At 37.9% G+C, this 16595-nt stretch overlaps 5 protein-coding genes across 5 annotated transcripts; 4 read left to right on the forward strand and 1 right to left on the reverse strand.

Annotated features, from left to right (window-relative positions):
• LOC121781299 lies at nt 1-1184 on the reverse strand. Its single transcript, XM_042179041.1, has 2 exons — nt 1029-1184; nt 1-541 (listed from the first exon to the last, which is right to left on the reverse strand). Exons 1-2 carry the CDS (start codon nt 1147-1149, stop codon nt 126-128), a joined length of 537 nt encoding a protein of 178 aa, XP_042034975.1. The 5' UTR covers nt 1150-1184; the 3' UTR covers nt 1-125.
• Nucleotides 1185-3155: 1971 nt separating this feature from the next.
• On the forward strand, nt 3156-6323 carry LOC121780921 (ubiquitin-conjugating enzyme E2 2). Its single transcript, XM_042178578.1, has 6 exons — nt 3156-3260; nt 3683-3815; nt 4006-4031; nt 4821-4910; nt 4986-5074; nt 5979-6323. Exons 2-6 carry the CDS (start codon nt 3691-3693, stop codon nt 6105-6107), a joined length of 459 nt encoding a protein of 152 aa, XP_042034512.1. The 5' UTR covers nt 3156-3260; nt 3683-3690; the 3' UTR covers nt 6108-6323.
• Nucleotides 6324-7717: 1394 nt separating this feature from the next.
• On the forward strand, nt 7718-10272 carry LOC121782141 (cytochrome P450 94A1-like). Its single transcript, XM_042179865.1, has one exon. The coding sequence runs from the start codon at nt 8500-8502 to the stop codon at nt 10084-10086; it is 1587 nt and encodes a 528-aa protein (XP_042035799.1). The 5' UTR covers nt 7718-8499; the 3' UTR covers nt 10087-10272.
• Nucleotides 10273-11144: 872 nt separating this feature from the next.
• On the forward strand, nt 11145-12923 carry LOC121782142 (cytochrome P450 94A1-like). The gene has a single exon (XM_042179866.1). The coding sequence runs from the start codon at nt 11278-11280 to the stop codon at nt 12787-12789; it is 1512 nt and encodes a 503-aa protein (XP_042035800.1). The 5' UTR covers nt 11145-11277; the 3' UTR covers nt 12790-12923.
• Nucleotides 12924-13050: 127 nt separating this feature from the next.
• On the forward strand, nt 13051-16081 carry LOC121782140 (cytochrome P450 94A2-like). The gene has a single exon (XM_042179864.1). It carries the CDS (start codon nt 14315-14317, stop codon nt 15902-15904), a length of 1590 nt encoding a protein of 529 aa, XP_042035798.1. The 5' UTR covers nt 13051-14314; the 3' UTR covers nt 15905-16081.
• The last annotated feature ends 514 nt before the right edge of the window (nt 16082-16595 follow it).

The raw sequence follows: 16595 nt of genomic DNA on the forward strand, positions 1-16595 counted from the left end.
AAAAAGAAAAAAAATACAAATTATTTAGCAATTGATCAGTTTCATAGATCGAACATTAAGCACTTACATGCTTATTTAACATTATACAAACATTTGTTTAATTATTTTCTCAATCATTAACTAAGTTAACGATTAAGCCAAGCAACATATATCGCAACTAATATTGCAATTAGAAATGCAATTTTCTCCATACTAGAATTTTGTGTCTCAATAACTGAGGATGGACGCGGTCGTTCATTAAGGTCATTTTTCTTGTATCTGTTCTGATCTTGATCGTCAAATTTAACCCTTTTGGATTCGGAGCCGGATCCGGAGCCTCCGGGTCCGACCCGTTGACCTAATTCGTTGCTCTTTGGGATGGTCACACAATATATTTGTTCGTCTTCGAATATTCCCTCGGCGAGCTCGAGGCCGGCCCCGTCAGGAACATCGAATGTCTCCTCGAAACTCAAGTACTTGTTTTCGGTTATCTTGTGGCTCCCACGCACCACTAGATGACCGTATTTGTCCATGTGCAGAGTGACGTCGGATGATATAAAACCTATTGATGTAAATAATGATAATTCAAATATTAGTATCTTTGTCATGTGATCAATCAAAAAGTTATATTCTCCCAAATATTTTAGTAGTACAAATTAGGGATTTTGGGAAAATCACCAAGTTTGGTCGATTTTTAGTCTATCTCACAAATTAAAAATTTATCGATACATTTTTCACGATTGTCACATAATCTCAAAATTAGGGATGATGTGTCAGACGGAAAATAGTATGTAGAATAAATATTAGGCTACATAAACGACACCGTTTATAATACACCTAGTCAACTACGTTTTTAATTTTTAAACATATGTGAGCAACATCAATAAATTCTAACATGTACCACGTCACAAATTTTCACCACAAGACAAATGAAAAAAGTGTCAAAGTTATGATATAATTGAGATTGACTAGAAAGTAACTAAAATTTGTGATTTTTCTGATAATTTAACTTGCAAATTAAATGGATAAATGAATGACTTATATGATACCGGGAAGAGTTAAACGCAGGTAATGAAAATCTAAATCTTGATCCCATTTGTGTGGCGGTGAAATCTCTCTGAACATCAAGCTTGAATCTTTCTTTTCTAGATTTCTCACCACCTTCTCCATTTTTGTCTGTGTTTTCACTGATATTTGAATGCATATGTTGTGTTATGTCATGCAATTTATATATAGTTGTCTGAAAAGTTGGTTGTAAGAAGAATTATGTCATAAAATTAGGAGACTTTGCTTTATCTTGGTATGGAAAGGTTCTTTACTTATTGATTGGTTAGGGTGGGTTTATTTTCTCAAGTATCACCATGCAAATTCATCAAGAATTCCTTGCTTAGATCACAATGCATTTTTGTATAAAAGAATTAGTAAGTTTTATCTTCTTTTTCTTGATGGGTAAGTTTTATCTTAATACAATAGTTTTCTCTACCTCTATCTTGGTGATGTATTGATATATTGGATGTTCAAATATAAGATTCAGGATATACATGGTATGATATGTAGGATAAGTTCGATATGCAGAACAAGATAATATTGAGATATAATATGGGATAAATCAAAATAGACTTTATCTTGAATCGTATTTGTCACGTGAGTGGGAGCAAGATGAATAATCGTGGGACACATGCAATCTTAGCACTTTGGAAACAAGTTGAGATACATTGTCATGTGTCAAATTTTAAGGAAAAAGCAGTCGAACAAGATATAAGAACAAACATGATGGTCTCTAATCATAAGTAATAATGAGAACTGAACATCAACATAGAATATGCCACTTGTAGTTTGGATTGGAAGTGAACTACTAATATTGGATCTGAAATAACAATTATCTAATGCAATATTTGATGGTGGTGTCCGGATTAACATTCATCAACTTGATTTGATCGATATCAAAACCAAATTCAATAAAACTTCAAGTTGGTTTGATGATGATGACTCCTTTTGCTCGATTCAATTAAAAGCAAGTCATACTCAGACCAAATTTCAATTTTTCTCATTCATAGATGTGCCTACCTAACTAATTCATTTAATTTGTTTACACTCCTAATATAGTCTAAGTTAACTGTCACATTTGTAAGGTATACTCCCTTCGTCCTATTAAATATACAATATTTGAGAATTGACACATATTTTATATAGTGTTGTTTTGTAAATTAATGAAGAGAGAGTAAAATAAAGAGATGAAAAAATAGAAATATAGATGTTTCTATTTTTGGAAACGTTTTATTTTTAATGGAACAATCCAAAAAGAAAAATGTTTCATTTTTAAAAGGACAGATGGAGTATATAGCACAAACTCTTCAATAATAATGGCAAATAGTTTTGCCGACATAAACGATGGTTTGATAAAAGTTTAATTAGTTGCAAAATAAATTATGTATATATCATACATTAAGTAGAGAATCCCATCACAAACTTCATCGTCTAAACTCTATAGTATATGTGTTGGACGTGATAACAATCATCAATATATATACTTGTTTAAATTTCTAATTTTTTATTTATTAAATCCATTAGATATACTAACACAAGGAAACTGCATCTTTCTATGCAGAAAGCAATTATATTTGTATAATAAACACTATGTCTCAGCAAAGATAATCAATTTTATTGTTTGATTTATGTCAATGAAGATGACTTATTTTATGAAAAGAAAACTTTATTTCCTACATCCCCCAAAATAAAAATTTTATGGACTATATGAATTTTAATACTAAAAATTAGTAAAATATGAAAGATAAAAAGAAAATTGGATTGTAATATTGTTAGCAGAGAATTAAAATTGAAAATTGCCAAAAATAAAAGTTGACTAATTTTATGCCAAATACTAAAATGAAAAAAAATAAAACTATTATTTGTAGGACTAGGAAATATTATCTTTTAGATTATTCTATTCCAATTTTACACATAAAACAAACTATATAAAATCAATATTATACCATAATTAATCATATTTAATTATGAAAAAATGGGAAAAAAATATAAAGATTTATTCCTATCAAAGAAGGGCCCAGCTGAGAGAGACCATTAATGGTGATTGCCAGTGAGAAGGTGGGGGCCACCTCTTTGAGCCATGACATCAATATAAATATTTGTATACGTATAAAATACAAAATACATATTTACACGCCATATATACCAATACAGAGATTCGATTTTTCCTCTTTCCCTTCGCTTTCTTCACTCCAGCTCCATCCCTGCTCTCCAACACGACTTCACTCAAAAGGGTATTGTGTTCATACAACTCTCCCCTTTCTGAATTTAATGAATCAATCGTTAATTAGATCTTTTTTGTTTCGGAATTTTGATTTTGATGGGGGTGAATTTAATTGAGCAGTTGGATCCTCATATTTGGTGCTGATTAACCCTAATCTCTATGCTTTTCAAAAATTTGATTGATTGCTGCCTTTTGTGTGCCCTAATTGTTCTAATCTACAAAATTGCCTTTGTTAAATGTTAATTTCACTTGTCTTTGGCTTCGGCTGTGATGAATTGTTGTGACGGTGAGCTGAATTCATGCTTGTGATCGAGTCAATTTTGGATTATGAATGGATACTGTCTAAAAAGGATCTGCTTTTGAGGTTGTGTTACTTGCTTAATCGGATTGATTGTTCGTTAGGATAGTAGATAAACCGCGGTGCTTCTGCAGGGAATAATATGTCGACTCCGTCTCGAAAGAGACTGATGAGGGACTTTAAGAGGTTGCAGCATGACCCGCCTGCTGGTATCAGTGGGGCGCCGCAAGACAACAACATTATGCTCTGGAATGCTGTTATATTCGGGTTAGTTCGTTGATTAGTACGCTTTAGTCAAGTGGAAAGTTCATTTCTAATGGATCATATCGCTTTAATGTTGCTTTGAAACTTATTTCTATGCGATTGAGCAGGTGATTGTATTTGTTTGCCTATGTAGCCCGTATGAGTGTGGCTGGATATGCTAATTCGTGGTTTCTTTTGTTGTTTTGGATTGCAGTCCTGATGATACGCCATGGGATGGAGGTCAGTCATAATACCGAAACCTACCAGCCTATCTTTCCTTATATTCACTTGCTTATTTCCATTTTTTGCATATTTGCTACAAACGAGCATGTTTGCTTGTTATAGATTCATGGAATGTTAGGTCTTTCATGTGCCTATTTAGTAGTACTCCATCTATCCCATTATAAGTGGCTTGTTTTTTTGGCATGTAGATTAGAAAGTTGTATTTTTGTGTGTGTATAAAGTAATGTGGCCCGCAAGTTTTGAGCCACTTTTTGTGCTTAAAGAAGGTTATTTTTTTTAGGAATGAACCATTAATAGTGGGATGCCCAAAATGGATTGCAAGCCACTTAAATGGGACATATAATAGATGCTTCTGATATTAAGATGATTAAATACCATAGATTTTAAGAGAAATGGTTGTCATTATAAATCTCATTACGATGATCATTTTGGCCTCTAGTGGATATGAATGTTATATGAACCGATTCTTTAGGGTCCTGGGTTTCACTAAACAACCTATTTATGCTAACTTAAGTTTTTCTTGATGCCCAATAATCCAATTTAGTGGTGAGTCAATACATTTAGGTTGTCTGATTATCAAAACACCCGTTTTATGCAATTGTACACTTTGTTTATTTTTGAGCTAGTATTTATGCCATGCTCAGATGACATGCACAGTGCTTTTTAAGGTTATGATACCTAAGTTTACACTCTTTAATATTATAAGTATGTTTTTTCTTTCATCCTGCTTATTATAAGAGATATTTTGGTGGCTTAAATGCCTTGGCCATGCTTTGAATTCGACAGGTACGTTCAAGTTGACCCTTCAGTTCACGGAAGATTATCCAAACAAGCCACCAACAGTTCGATTTGTTTCTAGAATGTTCCACCCAAATAGTAAGCCACTGCACGGCGGTTCAATAATCTCATATATTAGTTTATCCCGTGCTTAAATTTATCTGGTTGATTCAGTTTATGCGGATGGAAGTATATGTTTGGACATTCTTCAAAATCAGTGGAGTCCTATTTATGATGTTGCAGCTATACTCACTTCAATCCAGGTAAATATACAGCCATTTGTTACCATGTTATAATGCTAGGTAAAATGTCTAGGTTGGAGAACTGATGGATAGAATGATATTTTGTTGCTTGCATTCTTGATAAAACGAACAATTTGATGGAGTACTTTATATACTTGGGAAGTGATGATATCAGTTATAAAAAATTTCCCTTTTCATCTTTCCTAGGTGTTGATTTGGCTTCTTAATATCATCACATCACTTCAATTTTTGTTTATCACATACTACCTCCGTATTTTAAAAATAGCAACTCTTTCCATTTTAATCCGTCTCTTAAAAATAGAAACTTTCAAACTTTATATTTTAGAAAATCTTTAAACCCCTATACATTAATTTATTTTCCACTTATACTTCTGCAATAAAGTGGACCCCACAACCCACTAACATTAATTCTATTACTTTTTCTTTTCCTCTCTCTTACTTTACCCATTTTTCTCTTCTTCTCTCTTGCTTTCCCAATTTTTTCTTTTATTCTCTCTTACTTTACCAATTGTGCATTAAAACCCGTGCCGTTTCAAATGTTTCTATTTTTAAAATACGGATGTAGTATTGTTTTTGTTTATCATCTTTCCTAATATTTCTTGACAATCATGTGATTTAAGCGGCCTCATTGCTAGTAGTTTCGTTATGTTTACTTAATCCTTACAACTATAGAAAACCATCCACATAAAAAGATTGTGGGAACCCTCTAAAACCCTCTGCAGCTTAGGATTGTTTAACGTTGTTAGAATGGCAATACTGCAAAGAAAGGCTTTTGGAGATATTTTGCTGCAATGTGGCCTTATTTTCTTTTGCGATACGCATGAAAGACTTGTTTGATTTACATGAGCAATGATATGTTGTTCATCAACGGAAAAGGTTGACATCCCATTTTGATTTTTTGCAGTCATTGCTGTGTGATCCAAATCCGAATTCCCCTGCAAATTCTGAAGCTGCTCGGATGTTCAGTGAGAATAAGAGAGAATACAATCGCAGAGTGAGGGAGATCGTCGAGCAGAGCTGGACGGCTGACTAAACCTTATCGCATGGTGAGTGAGTCGAGGGCGTATGTATTGGGGTGTTTCTCTCTTTGAGTTGGATTAAAGCTATTTAGCTTATAAATCATGCCAAGACTGCTGCATTATATCCCTGTAAATTTTCGAATTTCAATGACCACTGCGTGACTGGAAAATTGTAATGAATATTACTTGGAACATCAATCTTATTTTGCAATGTTATTTGAATTACTGCCTATGATTTTGCCACATGTGAAATAGTAGTGCTCTGTACTTCTTATCTCCTGACTTTAATAATGATTCATTTAAGTTTTAGACGAGAATTAATAAAGTTGTGTTTATCTAGTTAAATACAGTAATATACAACTCACTTAATTTGAGACAAAGAAGTACTATATTCCCTATAAAAAGTAGCCTCAAAATTTTTTTTTTTGGGGTAATTGAATGAACTTGATTTGACCTAAGATTATTGAAAGGAAAATTTACCTTATTTCAAATTCCCATTTGTCAAGGTTCTCAAACCTCATTGCATACGTAACTTCCAACTTCTAAATCAAGAAAATCCAATAGATCCTTTCCGTCTCTATATTTATTTCTGCACAATTCCGTAAAACTTCTAGAGGAAAGTTCTAAGTTTGCTTTTTTTAGTTGAACATCTTTTTTTCAAAAGATAGAATGTCATCTCTATGAAATATAGTTACATTTTGCCATTTTGAGATAGTCAAAAAAATAATTTTATTTCTATACATGGAAAGTTTCTATTTCGTATTTTACCTATTTTTTCTCTTATCTTCATACTTTACCTACCTTTTTTACATATCTATTTTATTTTATCTATTTTTTTCTCTTTCCCTCCTATTTTACCAATTTCTTATTAAACTTTGTGGTTCACAAATATGATTATTTTTTTGGAGGGAAGGAGTAATAAAAATACGGGGTGAAAATGATAAACAATTAGTGAATAAAGTAGTAGTACTGTTTTTTGAATTAATAGTAGGTAGTTAATTAGAATTATAAATTTATGTTTTTAGTGACTATTTCACGAAATGGGAAATGGTCCAGATCATACTTTTTGTTTCGTCGTTCTTGAGCTGTGTCATTAAAAAAAGAGAAAGAGAAAGATAATTCTCCTTTCTATATTGAAATAAGACTTGAGATGACAAGTCTCGTTTACAAATCAACTACACCAAATTAATAAATTTCCATGCATCTGTTATAAATGCTGACATCAGACTCAACCAAACATAGGCCTAACAATATATAATAAGCACTAATATCCACAAAGTCACACATATCCAAACCAAAAATCTTTCTCCACATTAAAAAAATTGTAGTATTCAAAATTTGGGACTAATTTCTTTCGTTTATATTACATCTATCTTAGACCATCCGCAATGGGCGGACGATGGCACGCCCGATGGCGCGCATCGTCCGCGCCATTCATCGTCCGCCCCCATTGTGGGTGTGTGGCATAGGCCGCGGACGATAGTCGCGGTCTATGCTTCGGGCGCGACTTAAACCGCGGACGATTGCCATCGTCCGCGCCATCGCCCGCTCCATTGCGGACGTCGCGGACGATGGTCGCGGACGATGGCCATCGTCCGCGACATCGTCCGCCCCATTGTGAGGGCCGCAGACGATGGCACGCAGTTTCGTTTTTTTATATAAATCTCGTTTCTCATTCAGTTGTGCATACGAACATATCGACTATCTCTCAACATATTCTCTCTCAACATCCAACGAAAATGAATCCCGGCGAAGACACCAATAGTTCTAGTTCATCTGATTCCGGTCGTTCGATTGACGAAGCATTAGATGCAGCCGTTGAAGAGGCCATGGCGGCATGCTATTCGCAAATGCAGCGCGAGAAGGCGGCGGCTGCAGCGGCGGCTGAGCAAGTCCATCGTCCTATTCGACATCGGACGTATGTCCGACGCAACCACGAGGAAGCTCACAGGCGTCTGGTTGAAGACTATTTTGCCGATCAACCACGTTGGGGCCCGACTGTTTTCCGCCGCTGGTTTCGATTGTCGAGGTACCTTTTTCTCAGCATTGTTCGTACATTGTCTTCACGTGAAGAATACTTCACGTTTCGGGAGGACGCCATCGGGAAACCCGGCCTTACACCATTGCAAAAGTGCACGACTGCTATTCACGTTTTGGGAGGACGCCATCGGGAAACCCCACTGCTGATGGTCTTTAATTATCATTACCAAACTTTTCTCCTTTATTTGCATTGGTATGTTCTACCATGATCTAATTTGCACTGGGGCTTAAAGAAACAATATTACCAGTTCAATTCAATGTAAAGATTCATATAATCACATGAGTTTTTAACTTTTAATAGACTTCATCAACTCGTTGGCAAGAAATCTAGATTTTTGTGATAGCCTCAAGTTTTTTACTCATTTCATGTTCACACAAGACAAAACACTTCATAAATACTCAATCCAAATAAATTCAATTCACATCCAAATTCTGAAAAAAATGGACTTGACATTCTTAACCACACTCATCTTCTTCATACTTGTCCCTCTTTCTCTCTTCATCTTCACCAAATCAAAAACCACATCCAAAAATAACTCACCAAAGCCACCAAAATCATATCCAATCGTTGGCTCATTCTTCACAATAGTGAAGAACAAAGACAGGTTCGTGCAGTGGTCATCAGAGATAGTCACAAACTCCCCCAACTTAACCTTCTCCATCCACCGCAGCCTCGGCCGTTGGATCGTCTTCACGGCCAACCCGGCCAACGTGCAGCATCTCCTCAAGGACAACTTCCACAACTACGAGAAGGGGGACTTCTTCAAGGTCACCTTGAGAGACTTTCTCGGCGACGGCATATTCAACTCCGATGGCCAGACATGGAAGTTCCAACGGCAGGTCGCCAGCCATGAGTTCAACACGAAGTCCCTGCGCAAGTTCGTCGCGAACGTGGTGGACTCCGAGCTCTCCGAGCGCCTCATCCCCATCTTGAGAAAGGTGGCGGCCGAGAAAACTGTTATTGATTTTCAGGACATTCTGCAGAGGTTTGCTTTCGACAACATTTGCAAGATCGCGTTCGGTTATGATCCCGGATACCTGTCGCCGTCTCTGCCTAAAGAGAAGTTCGCGGTCGCTTTTGAAGCGTCCGTGAAGCTGTCGAGTGAGCGGTTCACCTCGTTCATCCCTTTGATCTGGAAAATCAAGAAGGGGATGAATATCGGATCAGAGAAGCAGCTCAAGGTAGCTATAGGCGAAGTACGAAACTTCGCGAAGGAATTAATCCGGGAGAAAAAGAGAGAGCTTGAGCATAAGTCATCTCTGGAGTCAGTCGATCTCCTCTCGAGATTCTTGAGCTCAGGCCATTCGGATGAAAACTTCATCACTGATATAGTGATAAGTTTCATTCTAGCAGGCCGAGACACGACTTCTGCAGCCCTCACGTGGTTTTTCTGGTTGCTTTCGGATCATAAAGAAGTGGAGGATGAGATTCTGAGAGAGATCAATGGAGCAGCATCAGAAGGAGCATCGGCTTATGATGAGGTGAAGGACATGGTGTACACTCACGCTTCGATTTGCGAAAGCATGAGGCTTTATCCTCCGGTTCCTACAGATAGCAAAGAAGCTATGGGTGATGATGTTTTGCCTGATGGAACAGTTGTGAAGAAGGGCATGAGAGTGGCGTATCATCCGTATGCTATGGGGAGAGTTGAGAAGGTGTGGGGTAAAGACTGGGCGGATTTCCGCCCCACGCGGTGGCTGGAGAGGGCGGAAGGCGGTGGTGAAAAGTGGAGTTTCGTAAACAGGGATAGCTTCACATACCCGGTGTTTCAGGCTGGGCCGAGGATTTGCCTTGGGAAAGAGATGGCTTTCTTGCAGATGAAGAGGGTGATTGCTGGTGTGTTGCAGCAGTTTAGGGTGGTGGCGGCGGCGGAAAAGGAGCCTGAATTCATAACAGACCTGGCAGCTAAGATGAAGGGTGGTTTTCCAGTGAGGATTGAAGAGAGGAACTAGTTAATATTTTGTGTTTACTAAGATTTGAACCTCTGTATTTTAGTACAGTGGCTTTCTATAATATTTCAAATAAAACTAACTGTAGAAAAATGGCAATCTCAGCCCTTAACACATACCAGAAAACAAGATTTTGGAGAAACAAAGGGAACAAAAGATGCAGTGATCAAATAAAATGAAAATCAAGTAACATTCTTACCTTATATTGTCGAAAGAGCTGCTGCTTATAATGGAGAAGCAGAGACGACCTGCAAAGGAAGTGGAGAGCACAATGCATAAGTATCATAATAAGATTTTTATTCATACAAAACAAAAGTTCATTGTCGAACTACGCACAAATGAAAAGGTCCAACCAAAGATGGTAAGTATGAAATTGAGAAAATGACCAAAATTTAACATCTTTATCAGATTAAACTTAAAGTAAACCATATATATTATTTAAAACAAAATAATGGCACCTGGACGTTCTAAGTTCCATTGAAACACCACCCCACATCAAGTTTAATATTTCAAACAAGATTGAGACCTGCCAAGAGACTCAGATACCTATTGTTATGGATAATGAACATACTTCCATTCTTAATGAGAATCTTCGATTCAATGTTTTTCCTTCTCTATTTGTGCTGACCAAGCACAAACAAATCAAAGAAGAGGACCACAGCTAAATTCCCAAACTCTTCTTCCATGCCATAATGATCAAGAAGTCTAGCAAACTCTGTACAATATTTAAAGTTTGCATTTGATCACATCCCTATTTATCTAATTATCCAAATTTTGAATATAGATTAAGTAAAGAACCTACCAAACTTTTTCCCCTTATTATACACCAAAGGCAAATCCCTCACTCTAGGGCCCCACATCTCGACTAGACATAATAGTAGTAAAAGGGTTTGATCACATCCCTATTTATCTAATTATCATCAAAGAAGCGGCCGTACCCTAACTTTTTCTCCAATAGCAGACTCCGTGTGTTTTCCACAACAAAATAATAGCATGTTCAATTGAATGCAAAGTTTTACACTAATACTACTTGATTTAAAATAGACTTTTTCATCACCTGTTTGACAAGAAATCTTGATTATTGAGCCAACCACACGTTTATATCCTTTGAGGTCACACATGGCAAAATCCCTTAATAAATATTCCATTCAATTTCAAATCAATTCCAATTCATATCCAAGTTTCTCATAAAAAATGTACTTCACCATCTCAACCACACTCATCTTCTTGATACTAATCCCTCTCTCCCTCTTCATCTTCACCAGATCCAAGACCACATCCAAAAATAACTCACCAAAGCCACCAAAATCATATCCAATCTTCGGTTCATTCTTCACAATAGTGAAGAACAAAGATAGGTTCGTGCAGTGGTCATCAGAGATAGTCACAAACTCCCCCAACTTAACCTTCTCCATCCACTTCAGCCTCGGCCGTTGGATCGTCTTCACGGCCAACCCGGCCAACGTGCAGCATCTCCTCAAGGACAACTTCCACAACTACGAGAAGGGGGACTTCTTCAAAGTCAACCTGAGAGACTTTCTCGGCGAAGGCATATTCAACTCCGATGGCCAGACATGGAAGTTCCAATGGCAGGTCGCCAGCCATGAGTTCAACACGAAGTCCCTGCGCAAGTTCGTCGCGAACGTGGTGGACTCCGAGCTCTCCGAGCGCCTCATCCCCATCTTGAGAAAGGTGGCGGCGGAGAAAACTGTTATTGATTTTCAGGACATTCTGCAGAGGTTTGCTTTCGACAACGTTTGCAAGATCGCGTTCGGTTATGATCCCGGATACCTGTCGCCGTCTCTGCCTAAGGAGAAGTTCGCGGTAGCTTTTGAAGCGGCCGTGAAGCTGTCGAGTGAGCGGTTCACCTCGTTCATCCCTTTGATCTGGAAAATCAAGAAGGGGATGAATATCGGATCGGAGAAGCAGCTCAAGGTAGCTATAGGCGAAGTACGAAACTTCGCGAAGGAATTAATCCGGGAGAAAAAGAGAGAGCTTGAGCATAAGTCGTCTCTGGAGTCAGTCGATCTCCTCTCGAGATTCTTGAGCTCAGGCCATTCGGATGAAGACTTCATCACTGATATAGTGATAAGTTTCATTCTAGCAGGCCAAGACACGACTTCTGCAGCCCTTACGTGGTTTTTCTGGTTGCTTTCGGATCATAAAGAAGTGGAGGATGAGATTCTGAGAGAGATCAATGGAGCAACATCAGAAGGTGCATCGGCTTATGATGAGGTGAAGGACATGGTGTACACTCACGCTTCGATTTGCGAAAGCATGAGGCTTTATCCTCCGGTTCCTACAGATAGTAAAGAAGCTATGGGTGATGATGTTTTGCCTGATGGAACAGTTGTGAAGAAGGGCATGAGAGTGGCGTATCATCCGTATGCTATGGGGAGAGTTGAGAAGGTGTGGGGTAAAGACTGGGCGGATTTCCGCCCGACGCGGTGGCTGGAGAGGGCGGAAGGCGGTGGTGAAAAGTGGAGTTTCGTAAACAGGGATAGTTTCACATACCCAGTGTTTCAGGCTGGGCCGAGGATTTGCCTTGGGAAAGAGATGGCTTTCTTGCAGATGAAGAGGGTGATTGCTGGTGTGTTGCAGCAGTTTAGGGTGGCGGCAGCAGCAGAAACAGAGCCGGTATACGTAGCAGACATAACAGCTAAAATGAAGGGTGGTTTTCCAGTGAGGATTGAAGATAGGAACTAGTCTTGGTTATCCTAGTTGCTTAATGTTTTGTGTTTCCTTTGATTTGGACCTTTGTATTTTACTAGTTCCCAACGTTGAGACTTAAAACAGTGGCTTTCTATAATATTTCAAATAAAATTATGACATAGACCTAACTCTAACTGTAGAAAAATAGCAATCTCAGTCATAATCATATACCAGAAAACAAAATTTTGGAGATACAAAGGGAACAAAAGGTGCAGTGATCAAATAAGATGAAAATCAAGTAACATGTTTACCTTACATTGTTGAAGAGACGACCTGCAAAGGAAGTGGAGAGGGCAATGAATAAGTACCAGATTTTTTTTTCGTACAAAAGAGAATTTCATTGTCATACCAAGCACGAAAGAAAAGGTCAAACCAAAGGCTATGGCATTGGTAAGTAGGAATTTGAGGAAAAGGACCAAAATCAAACATGCATATCAGATTAACCATAAAGTAAACCATATATATTATTTAAAAAAAATGATGGCACCTGTGCCACATAAACCAGCTTCCCAGGAAAGTTTTAAGATTTCAAACAAGATTGAGACCTGCCAATAGACCCAGATACCTAAATCTGGAGTTTGACTTGATGAAACAAAGACTCATCCTGTTTCTATAACTTACATTCTTAATGAATCTTCCACTTAATTAGATTGGTATAGGTAAAGTCGAATAACCAAGCCGATTCAATGTTTTTCCTTCTCTATTTGGGCTGACCAAGCAAAAACAACTCAAAGAAGAGGACCACAGCTAAATTCCCAATCTCTTCTTCCATGCCAAAATGATCAAGAAGTCTCACAAATCTCTGGTGTGGTAGAAGCACTGCTTCCCATGAACAAGCACGCAAGGGATGAAAATATTATGATCACTTTCCTATCTATTAATCACAAATAAGAAAACATAAGGATCAAAGAGTTTCAGATTCAAAAGTTTTGTCAGTAACTTATGTACGTTTATCTGAATAATTCAGAGAAGCAAGCAACTAACTAATCAATGGTGAATAATTTTCATGTGAAATAAGGTTTGAGAAATTTTCAGGAAATGGGGAAGTTGCCCAACGCACTGATCATACTTTTCTGTTTTGTCATTGAGTATGAAAGTTCTTAAACTCTGTCATAATTCTCCTTTTTATTATGCAAATAAGATTTGAAAAGTCTCGTTCACAAATCAACTGGGCCAAATTAATAAAACTCAACCATGAAAAAAACAATTAGAAAAAAAAAACATTAATCTGATCACAGCTGCATCACCCCTAACAAACTCTAATCTCACTTGATTAATTTAATCTCAGACAAACCAAAAGTATTTCTATAATACGCACTGATATCTGTAGAATTACACACATCCAAACCCAAATATATGTCATTATTAAAAACATTAAAAAAAAGTATATTAAAAAAGAAACTACCAACCTGGCAGAATTGGTGAGCTTTCCAATCATCAAATTTGACTATTAGGAAGGTGGCTTAGAGAAACAAAACAAAAATCCTGTTCAACTGAATGCAAAGATTCATACGATCATATGATTTTTCTCCTTTCGAGTTCACACACAACACAATCCCTGCATAAATACTCAATACAGATCGATTCAAATTTCCTAAAAAAAATGGCCTTTACCTTCTTAACCACTCTCATCTTCTGCATACTTGTCCCCCTCTCTCTCTTCATCTTCACCAAATCTAAGACCACATCCAAAACCTCAACTAAGCTACCAAAATCATATCCTATCTTCGGTTCATTCTTCGCAATCGTGAAGAACAGAGATAGGTTCGTGCAGTGGTCATCAGAGATAGTGATATCTACACCCAACTTAACCTTTCCCCTCCACCGCGGCCGCGGCCATTGGATCATCTACACGGCCAACCCTGCCAACGTGCAGCATCTTCTCAAGGATAACTTCCACAACTACGAGAAGGGGAACTTCTTCAAAGTGAACTTGAGAGATTTTCTTGGTGATGGCATATTCAACTCCGATGGCCAGACATGGAAGTTCCAGAGGCAGGTTGCCAGCCATGAGTTCAACACCAAATCCCTACGCAAGTTCGTCGTCAACGTGGTGGACTCTGAGCTCTCTGAACGCCTCATTCCCATCTTGAGAAAGGCGGCGGTGGAGAAAACTGTCATTGACTTTCAGGACATTTTGCAGAGATTTGCTTTTGACAATATTTGCAAGATTGCGTTCGGTTATGATCCCGGATACCTGTCGGCATCTCTACCCAAGGAGAAGTTCGCGGTTGCTTTTGAAATGGCTGTGAAGCTCTCCACTGAGAGGTTCATCTCGTTCACCCCTTTGATCTGGAAAATTAAGAAGGCCATTAACGTCGGATCAGAGAAGCAACTTAAGATAGCTATAGGAGAAATACACACCTTTGCTAAGAAAATAATCCGGGAGAAAAAGCAAGAACTTGAGCATAAATCATCTCTGGAATCAGTTGATCTCCTTTCGAGATTCTTGAGCTCTGGACATTCTGATGAAGACTTCATCACAGATATAGTGATAAGTTTCATTCTAGCAGGCCGAGACACGACTTCCGCAGCACTGACATGGTTTTTCTGGCTGCTTTCAGATCGTGGAGAAGTGGAGAATGAGATTCTGAGAGAGATCAATGGAACATCAGAAGCTTCATCAGTTTATGATGAGGTGAAGGACATGGTATACACTCACGCTACAATTTGTGAAAGCATGAGGCTTTATCCTCCGGTTCCTACAGATAGTAAAGAAGCTATAGGTGATGATGTTTTGCCTGATGGAACAGCTGTAAAGAAGGGCATGAGAGTGCTCTATCATCCATATGCTATGGGTAGAGTTGAGAAAGTGTGGGGTAAAGATTGGGCAGAGTTCCGCCCGACACGGTGGTTGGAGAGGGCGGCAGGTGTTGATGGAAAGTGGAGTTTTGTAAACAGGGATAGCTTTACATACCCAGTTTTTCAGGCTGGACCGAGAATTTGCCTTGGGAAAGAGATGGCTTTCTTGCAGATGAAGAGGGTGATTGCTGGTGTTTTGCAGCAGTTTAGGGTGGTGGCGGCAGCAGAAACAGAGCCAGTATACGTAGCAGACATGACAGCTAAAATGAAGGGTGGTTTTCCAGTGAGGATTGAAGAGAGGAACTAGTCATGATTTGCCATAACTAGGATGCTTATCTTAGTTACTTAATATTTTGTGTTTCCATTGTTCCGGACTGTATTTTACTAGTTACGAATATTGCAAGTTTTCATGCGTGAGTTTGATACCTAGTACAGACTGTACAGTGGCTTTCTATAATATTTCAAATGGAGTATAAGATTTGGAGAAACAAAAGGGAACAATAGATGCAGTGATGGATGAGATGAAAATCAAGTAACATTCTTATCTACATTATCTTAAGAGCTGCTGCTTCTAATGGAAGAGCAGATACAAACTGCAAAGGAAATGGAGGGGCCAATGCACAAGTATCATAATGAAATTATTATTCATACAAAACAGAAGTTCATTGTCAAACTAAGCACGAAAGAAAAGGTCTAACCAAAGGCGAGGGTAAGTAAAACAATTGTGATAAGAGCTAAAATCAAACAGGCATATTCAGTTAGACTTAAAGCAAACCATATTTATTAGAGTATCTAAAAGAAAATTCTGGTACCTGCAGTTTCTTAGGTTCCAAGTTTATGAAAATTGGAAATTCTGATAGCTCCACTGAACAGCCCCTACATATACCAGCTTCCCAAGAAAGTTTAAGATTTAAAACAAGACTGAGATCTGTTTATAGAACTTCTTTACTCAATGAATCTTCCACTTGATTAGATTGGTAAGGGTAAAGTCGAATAGC

The sequence above is a fragment of the Salvia splendens genome, chromosome 20 (assembly GCF_004379255.2).
Source record: "Salvia splendens isolate huo1 chromosome 20, SspV2, whole genome shotgun sequence".
Classification (NCBI taxonomy): domain Eukaryota; kingdom Viridiplantae; phylum Streptophyta; class Magnoliopsida; order Lamiales; family Lamiaceae; genus Salvia; species Salvia splendens.

What these genes read in the sequence shown, in the direction of transcription:
- LOC121781299 (XM_042179041.1), bottom strand. Translation starts at nt 1,149, where the DNA reads ATGGAGAAGGTGGTGAGAAATCTAGAAAAGAAAGATTCAAGCTTGATG. An exon ending in CCTGCGTTTAACTCTTCCCG is followed by an intron (nt 542 to 1,028) that starts GTATCATATAAG and finishes TTACATCAATAG; the next exon opens with GTTTTATATCATCCGACGTC.
- LOC121780921 (XM_042178578.1), top strand. Translation starts at nt 3,691, where the DNA reads ATGTCGACTCCGTCTCGAAAGAGACTGATGAGGGACTTTAAGAGGTTG. An exon ending in TGATACGCCATGGGATGGAG is followed by an intron (nt 4,032 to 4,820) that starts GTCAGTCATAAT and finishes TGAATTCGACAG; the next exon opens with GTACGTTCAAGTTGACCCTT. An exon ending in CTATACTCACTTCAATCCAG is followed by an intron (nt 5,075 to 5,978) that starts GTAAATATACAG and finishes GATTTTTTGCAG; the next exon opens with TCATTGCTGTGTGATCCAAA.
- LOC121782141 (XM_042179865.1), top strand. Translation starts at nt 8,500, where the DNA reads ATGTTCACACAAGACAAAACACTTCATAAATACTCAATCCAAATAAAT.
- LOC121782142 (XM_042179866.1), top strand. Translation starts at nt 11,278, where the DNA reads ATGTACTTCACCATCTCAACCACACTCATCTTCTTGATACTAATCCCT.
- LOC121782140 (XM_042179864.1), top strand. Translation starts at nt 14,315, where the DNA reads ATGATTTTTCTCCTTTCGAGTTCACACACAACACAATCCCTGCATAAA.